Below are 11,537 nucleotides of genomic sequence, written 5' to 3' on the forward strand. Positions count from 1 at the left end.
TTTGTCTGGATATGTGCCCAGGAGTGGGATTGCTGGATCATATGGCAGTTCTATTTTAGTTTTTGAGGAACCTCCTTGTTTTTTTTTGAGGAATCTACTCTTTTCCATAGTGGCTGCATCAACTTACATTCCCACCAGCAGTGCAGGATGGTTCATCTCTCTCCACACTTTCCCAGGCATTTGTTATTTGTAGACTTCTTAATGATGGCCATTCTGACTGTGTGAGGTGGTATCTCATTGTAGTTTTAGTTTGTATTTCTCTATTATAATAATTATCAGTGTTGAACATCTTTTCATGTGCCTGTTGGCCATCTGTATGTCTTTGGAGGAATGTCTGTTCAGTTCTGCCTATTTTTCAATTGGATTGTTTGTTTTTTGTTGTTGAGTTGCATGAACTGTTTATATATTTTGGCAATTAAACCCTTGTCGGTCACATCATTTGTAGATATTTTCTCCCGGTCTGTAGATTATCTTTTTGGTTTGTTTATGGTTTTCTTTGCTATGCAGAAACTTGTAAGTTTGATTAGGTCCCAATTTTTACTTTTATTTCTATTGCCTTGAGAGTCCTTTGGCAATCCTTAATGAAATTAAGATGAAATGAAAGTTATATACTCTCAATATTTGATGCAAAGTAAACGTTTCTTTTTCTTTCTTTCCCTAGGTGGTTCTGGAATGGAGCCGGGATCAGTACCATGTTTTGTTTGATTCCTACAGAGACAACATTGCTGGGAAGTCCTTTCAGAATCGGTGAGAAGAAACCACTTTTGGAGAGTAGCTTTTTTGGGCTCAAATGATAAGTTGTGAAATCACCCATGCTTTATATGGAACAGTTGAAGGGGTCTTTCCAAGTTGTAGGTATGATTTAGCTTGTTTAAAACGACTCGCACATGAAGGAACCTTGTAATCCATCCTCCCGTTTCTCGGGATGACAAATTTGATTCTCAAAAAGCAATCCTGCCTTGCTGAGTATTGAGTACTTTAAGTTACATGAGCTCACTCTGTCCTTGACCCAGTTGTGTGAGATAAAGATGATTCCATCCCCCTAGGATGAGAAAGCCAGATGGCTACACTGTAGCCACTTCCAAGCCCCAGCCAGTGTTTTGCCCATCACTGTGTTTATAACCAGGGCGTCTGCTGTGGCATCCACCAGGACCCTCACGTGCCCTTGTGGTCACCGCACCTTACTGCCTCGCTATGGGGAGGAGCAAAGAACCTCACACGTGGGGTCTTTTTCTCCCTAAGGCCAAGCTTCTTGGTGCAGCCACTCCTGAATGCTGCCTTCACCCTTCTTCTTCTTTGGAGATTTTTTCCTGCCTCACGAGGCAGACCTCAGAGTGCAAGCAATCTTTTCCAATATCCTCCTTCCTTTCTCGCAGCTAAAATGAATCACACAGGCTCTTTTCCTGTTTTGCCTGTTACTTGCATTGTTTTATATCATAAAAGCAATATATGTTTGTGGTTGAAAACAGTTGAAGCAGTACAGAAAAGTAAAAAGTAAAGCCCATCTCTGCCTCATTCTGAATTTCACCTGACCCAGAGCAACCATGGCTAATGAATTTTTGTTTTGGATTCTTCTGGTGTCTGTCCTTTTAACCTAAAAAAAAAAAAAAGAACGGAGAACAGAATTGTCTCCTTTTTGACTTACTTTGTGCAGTATCTGTTGACTCCTTTCCATTGTAATGGCACAAGGCTAGTCGCTGGAGGGCATAGAGCAGGGGGTGACCAAAAACAAATGTGGGGCAGCCAGTAAAGATAGTTAACCTCTTAGAAGACATCTGTCTAACTATCAAAGACTGTAATCGGAAATTTCCCTAGATCCTGACTGTTTATTTTCCCTGGAGAATGGACTCCATGAGTCCTCTTTGCCTGCACTGAACTAGAAAATCTAGTAAAAATATAACTAGTATTGGTGTTGATTGGTGCACCTTGAACATTTTCTGGGAGTGCCTCTAGACTACATCAGCAATTTATATGAAGCTCTTGTTTCTGTTTAGAATTACTGCTTGGCGCCTCCATCCACTTGTTGTGAGTACCTATGTGGTTCCTATCAAATAAGTAGTTTTTTTAAAAAAGCTATGCCAATTAGACTTAGATGTATGCACTATTATAGTCTGAACATCTCAGCAAGGAAGGGCTGCGGGATTCCTTGAGTTCACTTAAAGCTTTCCTCTTTAGTCCTTAAAGCATCCTGTGTGTGAATGGCATCCCTGAATTTGCTCCTTCAATTAAGGTTGAATCTTTGAGATGCTGAGGTCTGACTCCCTACTATAAAGCATTTTGCAGTCAAGTAGGGGAGATAGCTGATCAACAAGTACCTAAGGAAGTAGGGAAACTCTAGATCTTTCTCTTAGGAGCTCTTAAAACAACAGTTTCCAAAGACCCAGGGGGTGGGGGGCAGTTGGGGGGGCGGCAGTGGAGCCAAAGCTCCACTTTTAGGACAACACTGAGGTGTTACTTGTCTTTTTTATTGTGTTGACATTTGCACTCATCGTGTGAAAGCCATGGTGGGTACAATTGCAACACCATTATCCTCTCTGCAGGGGTCAGAAAAATGCTGAGTTTGCTTAAGAGTGTTTCTGAAACGTTAATTTGATTATATCTTGGCCCTGTGAGTACACCTTTTCTTAACGTTGTGCGCGATACAATGGAAAGCACACATCAAGCCCCAAATGGTGACTGTCTTGAGGAAAAGCCCTCATGCAGTTGTTTTGAGTTGCAACCTCAACTTGGTTTATTTCATGGATCACCATTGTTATTACTTGGAAGGACAGATGACGGTGTCAGTACTCAGGCTTGGTTATATTTGGCAGGTATTTTCTTTGCCGTGAACAAAGCAATCCTGTGTTTGAAGGGAAAGAAACAAAGTCATTATTGCCAGTGATAAAATTTGAGCTTTCAAGTGAAAATCAGAATTTAAGAAAACTTGTTTCCACCCCGTGAGCCTAACATTTCACAATATTATATAAAGACTTCTTTGATTAGATTTTCAGCATTATCCAAGAAAATCACATTTGTTAATATTATGTAAGAAAATTAAGGAAATATATGTCACCATTTGGCTGAGCTGCATACCTCAGTAAGCTTTTGTTTTCCAGATAACCAATGTATTGATGTTATAGAATTTTACACAGATAAAAGCCATTCAATGTGCAAGAAAGACCTATGGATTTTAATGTAAAAGCACAAAAAGTTTACTAATATGGTTTCAGATTATACATTGCAGCTGATTTTTAAGAAACTACCACTTATTTTGGTGTGGTATCAAATAATATCCACCACTATTTGAAAAGGCTATTAAAATGCCCCTTCCCTTTCGAACTGCGTATCTATCTGTAAGCCTGAATTTTCTTCAACCCAGACAACATCTGGGAACAGATTGAATACCGAAGATTGAGACGCTTCCTTGCTTCTCCTGTCATTAAAGAGATGTGGGGAAATGTAAAGCAATGCCTCTCACTGAATTTTTGTTTCATTTCTTGAAAAATACTACTGTTTTCATTTAAAACAGCACATGAAGGGATCTACTGTTGTTTTAAAATGAATTAATATTTTTTGAATGGCTGACTAATTTTTGAAAATGGTGAGTGTAGGTATTTACAACCTTTAAACAAGCTTTGGGGCTCCTTAAGAATTTTTAATTGCGTGAAGTGTCTGGACCTAAAAAGTCTGAAAATCATTCCTTAACACAGCAGTCCTCAAGCTTCAGTGTGCAGCAGAATTCCACAGAGGGCTTGACAAAATGGAGTTTCTCCCCACCTCCAGAGTTTATGCATCTGTAGGTCTCAGGGTTACAGAGAATTTTCATGTCTTAAAAAGTTCACTGGTGATACTGAAACTGCTGGTTTGGTGACCACACCACGAGAACTGTTGCGTTAACAGATTCGTAATGAGACGTAATCTTCCTACTTCTCCAGTTTTTATTTTAAAACAACGCTGATTGTCCTAAGAAAAGCTCGAAATGGCTGTCTTTTTTTACCCCAGCATTTGTGAGTACTCAGCCTGCTCTGTCTGATGCTGTCCGAGCGCTGATTGTGCACTGACGCATACCTCTCAGCCTTGACAGAGCCTCAGAACTTTTAGAAGGAAAATTAGCTCACATAATCTAGATACGGAGGTCAGCTCTCTTAATCATGTTCTCTTTCTAAAGAGCATGTGTGTGTTCTCAGTACTTCTTATAATTTTGTTGTTGTTTAGCGGCTAACTCTTTGTGACCCCCAAGGACTGTAGCCCACGATGCTCCTCTGTCCGTGGGATTTCCCAAGCAAGAATTCTGGAGTGGGTTGCCATTTCTTTCTCCAGGGGATCTTCCTGACCCAGGGCTCAAACCTGAGTCTCCTGTATTGCAGGCAGATTCTTTACTGCTGAGGAACTAGGGAAGCCCTTCCTAATTTTAGGTTGCATTAAAATGTAGTTTGATTTTTATGCAGGGGTATTTCAAAATTACCTAATTTTGCTGATGACAAGAAAAGGTAATATTACATGGATGTTGGTGGTTGGATAGCATCACCAATTCAGTGAACATGAACTTGGGCAAACTCTGGCAGATAGTGAGGGACAGGGAGGCCTGGTGTGCTGCAGTCTGTGGGACTGCAAAGAGTCAGACGTGACTTAGCGACTGAAGAAAAGCACCATAACATCATATGTTCTGGTATGTTTTAAAATAGCCATAATGTTTATAGGAAGTTTTCAGTGTTTTGCTAGTGTTTCTGCATATCTTTTTAATGTTGTCCCTGAATGAAAAAAAAAATCCCATTCTCTATGCCAGTACCAAGTGAATATATAAATTATATACTGCTACTAATTGTGAGGCAGTAAGTCTCTCTAGAGCTCAGTTTCGTCATCTCTAAAATGCAGATATTAGATGAAGTGTGAAGTCTCTTCCAGCTTTGGCTCTCCGATGCTGTTTATGCTCTAAGTTTTCTTCTCTGCTTTATGCGATGTGGGACCAAGGGACTGTTAAGTGCCTTCACATTCATTTAAACTAAAGTGATTAAAATAAGGGTGGTATCACTGTCACCACGGCTTTGGTTCTGAATCATAGATCACTTATTTAGTCTTCAGCTCTAAGATAAAGGCTTCCTTCTCATCTGAAGACTAAGATAGTGGTCTGTGGTTAGAATGAAAGCCTCAGACTCACTGTGACCATGTCTAATAAGTAGAAAAACAACTGACTCACTGGCCAGGGGCAGATCACAGGATCTTCTTAGGGTTGTCAGTTTAACACCAGAGAGTTAAGTTGATCATGTAATGCAGTCTTACTAAAAGAGCCAGGACATAAATGAATTATATATTTAATGTTGCTTTCCTTGGTAGAGCTTGTAGAGATAATCTCTTGACTATTAAAACAATCTTTAATAGCTGATGGTTACTTTTAAAGGCAACCTTTGGAATGTACAGACTTCTCCTTCCTTTTTAAAAGCCTTTCTGAAATATGTCACTTAAGTGGGATTTTTTTGTTGTTGTTGTTAATTTTTTGTCTAAACGTAGACCACCTGTGACCTAACTTACATGTGGGTAATGTGAAACTTTTTTTTTTTAAAAGAAAAGAAACCGCTGTTTATGTTGAGGGAATGAACTGATAGTTATTTAGACAATAAATACATATTAAACCCCACGGTGTCTCAGGCAATATTCCTAGGCACATAGTGTTGAACAGGAGGAACTCACTGACCTCACACAGAAGTGATATTTTAGTGGGGAGCGGGGGCTTTTATTTATTTATTTTAATTAAAAAAAAAAAGTGAACTGTAATCTACATATAAGTCAGTAGTTCTCAAAGTGAGTTTCTGGACCAGCAGCACTGGCATTACCTGGGAACTTGTTAGGAATGCAGTTTCTGGGGCCCCAATCTAGACCTAATCGATGAGAAACTCTGTAGATGGAGCCTGGCCACCTGTCCAACAAGTCCTATAGGTGCTTCTGATGTCTGCTGACATTCGGAACCACCCGTATAGAAACATGCAGAAGAAAATCAAGAGAAGGTGGTGTTTGCATATCATGACAGTAGGGAGGGAGAGCCTGAGAGTGTATGGGAAAGAGAGGAAGTAATTGAAGATGGGCACGGAACGCATGACACCATTTCTGCCTTAGAGATGCTCGGTGTAGTGGAAGACAGAAAAATGGTACAGCCGGTATGCTAAGGACTCCTTAGAGTAGGGAGTACAGTGGAAGTTGCCTGTTAGGCAGTCCGTTTTCTTTGTGAGCGGTGAGGAATGAGGAAGTGGTTAAAAGAAGCATGAAAGGAAGGATATTCTGAGCAGAGGGAGAAGTGTGTTCAAAGGTACAGAAGCCTGCAAGCTCTTGCCTGTCTGGGTAAGGGCATATAGCTGGCACGTGGAGGTGCCAGGAGGTGTGGGTTATGGAGTTTAGATTGCACTCTGCAGGCAGTGACGCACCTTGACGGGAGGACTCGCAGACGTTCAGCCGTCACTTGTGCCTGAGTGTGAGGTGATTGCTTCCACATTTTTCCCCGCGAGACTCTGGGTCCCCTGGTCCCTCTCTGACTGACTCTCGTCTCTTCTTAGGTTCTCCCCTGTGGTCCTGCTTCTCTCTGCCACACTGGCCTCTCATTCTTTAACCATGCCAGATAAGCAGCCGCCTCAGGGCATTTGCACAGGACACTTCCCTTCTCTGGGCTCTGCTTGCCCAGTTGCCCATGCGGCGGCTTCCTCACCTCCTTAACCTCTTTGCTGAAATGCCAGCCTTCCCAGTAAGGCCATCTCTGATCTCCCTATTTAAAACTGCCCCCCACCCCCACCCCACAAGACCTAGACACACAGTATATCCCCCTTTCTGCTCCATAACATTGAACATCATCTGACTTCATTTATTTGGTTTATTTCCTGACTCCACCTTTCTAGAATGCAGGCATGCATTTCGGTCTGTTCTGAGTCCCCAGCACTGAGACAGTGCCTGGTATGGCACACCTAGCGCTCAGGAAACAGTTATTCAATCAGTGGATAAACACCTCTTTCATCCAGTCATCTGATCTTCTTTTAAGCTACAAGTGATTATCTCTCTATTTTTATCCCCCAAACCGCCTTATTTCCCCCGAGATTATTAACCTGTGGCGAAAGCAAAGATTGTCAAACGTTTTAGTCTTTGGAGCCCTTTGTGCACCGGGGGCCCAATCCTGTGCCTGACCTGTGAGGAGGACAAAAAGGAGGGTAAGCTTGGGTCCTTGGCCTAAAAATAAAACCACCCCCCTCACACCCCCTAAAAAAAATAACCCTGAAAGTGTAGTGTTCCTTGGAAAAGATCAAACCTGAAACAGAATCATCCAAAATATGTCTTACATTACCATGAACTCTCTAGTATAGCTCCAGAGCAGGCTCTGAAAGATGGGTAGGATCTTGGTAAGTTGATGAAGGAAAGGAGGCGAAAACTTTTAGCAGGGGTTAATCCCATGGACGGAGGAGCCTGATGGGCTGCAGTCCATGGGGTCGCTAAGAGTCGGACACGACTGAGCGACTTCACTTTCACTTTTCACTTTCATGCGTTGGAGAAGGAAATGGCAACCCACTCCAGTGTTCTTGCCTGGAGAGTCCCAGGGACGGGGGAGCCTGGTGGGCTGCCGTCTATGGGGTCGCGCAGAGTCGGACATGACTGAAGTGACGTAGCAGCAGCAGCAGCAAACCCGAGATGGACCTTAGACAGGACAGTCAGGAATTAAAAGCCTGCCTGACATCTGGGCTTCCCCGGTGGTTCAGATGGTAAAGAATCCGCCTGCAATGTGGGAGACCTGGGTTTGATCCCCGGGTTGGGAAGATCCTCTGGAGAAGGGAACGGCTACCCACTCCAGTATTCTTGCCTGGAGAATTCCATGGACAGAGGAGCCTGGCCGGCTACAGTCCTCGGGGTCACAAAGAACTGGACACGACTGAGTGACCGTCACTTCACTGACTCCTTAGGTCATGGGTATGATGGATAGTGAGGGGAAAATCGAGCAGGTTTGGGAAAGTCTTCTATGATAGTGTCTCAAGTAAATCATCGAGCTCCCACCTGCCAGGCACAAATCCTAGTCCGCAGGGTACTTTAGGGAACAAAGCAGATGTGATTCCTGCTGCCGTGGAGCTTACATTCTAGGGGAGGCACACAGGAATTACCAGTGTATGTAGCGTGTCAATTATTTAATATGTTAGGAGATTACTGCTATGAAAAAAGAAAAAAACAGGGTCCAGCAAACAGGATTGGGAGGGACCCAGCTTGGGGGCAACAGAAAATGGGAAGTCTGTGGCATTAAATGGGTAGGTCTTCGTTGTGGAAAGTGAAAGTCGCTCAGGTGTGTCCAATTCTTTTCGACCCTGTGGCCTATACAGTCCATGGAATTCTCCAGGTCAGAATACTGGAGTGGGTAGCCTTTCCCTTCTTTAGGGCATGTTCCCAACCCAGGGACAACCCAGGCCTCCCGCATTGCAGGCGGATTCTTTACCAGCTGGGCCACAAGGGAAGCCCCAACATTGTGGTCTGCTGGCTGACTTTTTTGGGGGTCATTTTGTTTAAGCTTCTAATTTCTTTTCTGTGTTTGGCTGCATTTGTATCCCAGCTTCCTCATTTGCTAAACTGAGAATGTAGCAGTTTGAGCTTCCAAGACCTCCTCTACAGTCTTAAAATGGAAAGGACAGCAGCCTCTTTACAGGGTGGTTGTGATGATCAAATGATACAAAACTACATCAAGCGTCTAGCAGAATGCAGCTCGCAGAGAAGGTCCTCAGTAAATATTACTGCCCCAGCCCCAGTTTCAAAACATGCAAGTCTGTGATATGCACCATGGTTGGATTACCTTTTTGTTGATATTCTTTCATAACCTCTGAACTTGATCCCTGTATGCTCTTCTTATTCCCAAATATATTGGAAAAATGTGTATAATCTGGAGGACTTATGGGTTTCCCTAGGCTCTGTCTGCCCATGCCGATCGACGTGGTTTACACCTGGGTGAATGGCACAGATCTTGAACTGCTGAAAGAGCTGCAGCAAGTCAGAGAACAGATGGAGGAGGAGCAGAAGGCAATGAGGTAAAACTGATTGGATTGTTAAGAGAACGAAACACAGCACATTCTACAGTTATAAGTAACGGTACACTTCAGAAGGTGAGATGATGCTCACGTTGTTGTCCAAACAAGAACCTGCATCTCACGTTCATGCCGTTACACGATTCTGGCAGTCAGGCATCGACCCCTGTTTCTCGGTGCCCAGCGAGGACTTGGCCACTTTGGCGAGATCCTGGCCTCACCCTGCCAGGTGGCCACAGTCTCATGAGCGTGGTGCTCTGGGTCTCTGAGGGCCGAAAGGTGGAGGAGCCACCCAGGGGAGCCCTGGTCTTCCTTCTCATTTAGCCTGAGTCCCAGGTGTGACAGTTTCATGAAGTAAGGTTTTGTTATGCAAGACAGCTGGATTAGTCCCTTGAAAATAGACCTGTAGACATAACTTTTCTTCCATTTGATAAAGGTAGTAAACAGTATGTTTGTCACCCTTTTTAATATCGAACAGTACACTATGGAATTAGAAACCTGGGTAGTTGTTTTAATGGAATTTTGATTATTTTATTTACTTTATCTGGGAAACGTACAGTGAGTTTCTGGAGAACCTTCTGAACCAGAGGTCTGGCTGATGTACTTTCCCCTTCGGTTCCTCAGGAGTGTTTACCGGGAACCCCCTACTCGTTTCTCTGTAAATGTTACGGGCGCCCCAGTTTCAGGCCTTTGGCCCTGCTGTGCTGCAGACATTTGTCTGTCTGTCTCTCTCTTCTCTCTGCGCATGGAAATGACTGTGATAGCCTCGTTCCAGTTTTACTACAAAATGTAAAAGCTTATGTTTTAAGTAAATTTTCCTGGTTACTATGGATGGGACATGATAATATTTGTAGATTATATCTTATTAAAATGTAGAATTTATTATGCATAAATATCATACACAGGACAGTACTTTTAACCTACTGGTTGGTCCTTGTGGGGTAACCAGGAAAATCAATGTTGTTAAATTCCCTCATATTCTCATGTAAGGCTAACACTTGTCCATGTGTGTGTAATGAAATCTGTGTCCTTTCACTAGAGAAATCCTTGGGAAGAACACAACAGAACCAACTAAGAAGAGGTAAGCAGTTTGTTTTTCCTCTCAGGAGTGAAAATCAAAGGAGAGAAGTGAAATGTCCAGATTTTTCTTCCTTGCTTTTGTGGCTACATGGTATTTTTTGCTTACTCTTGCTCCTGTTCAGTCACTCTTCCCTAAATTGAGTGCATACGTTAGATGAGAACAGAACGGCAGAGTTGATTGAGAGCTCTGATTATTCTTGCTGTAGGTAACCGAAGCTTTATCGTTTCTAGATGCATTAGGTAGCGTTTTTCTTCTTTGCCCTTGCTGTTCATCTGTCTTGATGTGCTATTCTCTTGGTCCACTCAAATCTAACTTATACCTAGTGTTTTCATTTATAGGATCTATGTCCATTGTTTCATTATGTGTTCAATGTATATTTCCTTATCTTTAAAAGCCAACATAATCATATGTCTTATATCTAAGGATTTGGGAAGGAGATTTAACCCAATGACAAGAATCAGATTATTTCTCTTCATTGGAATCGTACCTGACACTAAATAGGCCCTTAACACAAGACTGTCGCACGAACAAGCGGAAGTCTGTTAACTGCCACTTGCCCACTGAACCATCAGACTTAAAATAGAAGAGTTATTCATAGAAGTGATCCAGAAGTGCCTTCTGAATCATCTCTTAATGTTAATTATGCATATTTATTTATAAATATCTATTGCTAATACTGTTATTTTTAAATGACTTTGAAATTAAAGCTGTGATGCAACGTTACAGAAAGGTCAAGAGGAAAGGAAAGAACAAGCTCACGTAATTCTGTGGCCCTTACTCCATAACTATGATCCTTTTCTTATTTCTTTTTCATGCACGTATTTATAGTAAACAGTTTCTCATCTGTACAGTTTTGTATTCTGTTTTTTGTTTTATGTAATTGTACATATTTCTATGTTATCTTACTACTTCTTACTTATCCATTTTAATAGTTATATAATATTCCATAAAGTGTACTGTAATTTGCTGAATGTTGGGAACTGCTGTATTTTCACTACTGATGCTATCTTTGGGTCTGTGGCATTTTCTGCATGTGGGTTTGTCTGTTTTTCCTGTTTTTGTTTCTCTTCCACTTGGACTACATTCCTGGACATAAACTGCTTCGGAAGAAGCACACGTGTGTTTTCATGGGTCTGATGGAGGTGTGGGGGGGTGTGTGTGTGAGTCACGCAGTCGTGTCTGACTCTCTGTGACCCCACGGACTGTAGCCCGCTAGGCTGCTCTGTCCATGGAGTTCTCCAGGCAAGAACTCTGGAGTGGGTTGCCATTCCCTTCTCCAGGGTATCTTTCTGACCCAGGGATCAAAGCTAGGTCTCCTGCATTGCAGGCAGATTCTTTACCATCTGAGCCACCAGGGAAGCCCATATGTATACATAATGTATGTGTATATATTAGCAAATTGCTTTTGCAAAGAGGAAATGGGGAATTCATCTGGAGGGACACTG

General features: G+C 42.4%; 1 protein-coding gene across 2 annotated transcripts in view; it reads left to right on the forward strand.

Moving 5' to 3' along the window:
• GNPTAB (N-acetylglucosamine-1-phosphate transferase subunits alpha and beta) overlaps window positions 1-11,537 on the forward strand; it is a 78,859-nt gene that overhangs the window by 29,699 nt on the left and 37,623 nt on the right. For both annotated transcript variants that reach the window (XM_043881083.1, XM_043881084.1), the window contains exons 2-4: window positions 662-747; window positions 8,895-9,014; window positions 10,051-10,092. In XM_043881083.1, coding sequence (XP_043737018.1) covers window positions 662-747; window positions 8,895-9,014; window positions 10,051-10,092 — 248 coding nt within the window. The remainder of the gene's footprint in view (window positions 1-661; window positions 748-8,894; window positions 9,015-10,050; window positions 10,093-11,537) is intronic.

This window comes from Cervus elaphus, chromosome 22, assembly GCF_910594005.1.
Source record: "Cervus elaphus chromosome 22, mCerEla1.1, whole genome shotgun sequence".
Lineage (NCBI taxonomy): Eukaryota > Metazoa > Chordata > Mammalia > Artiodactyla > Cervidae > Cervus > Cervus elaphus.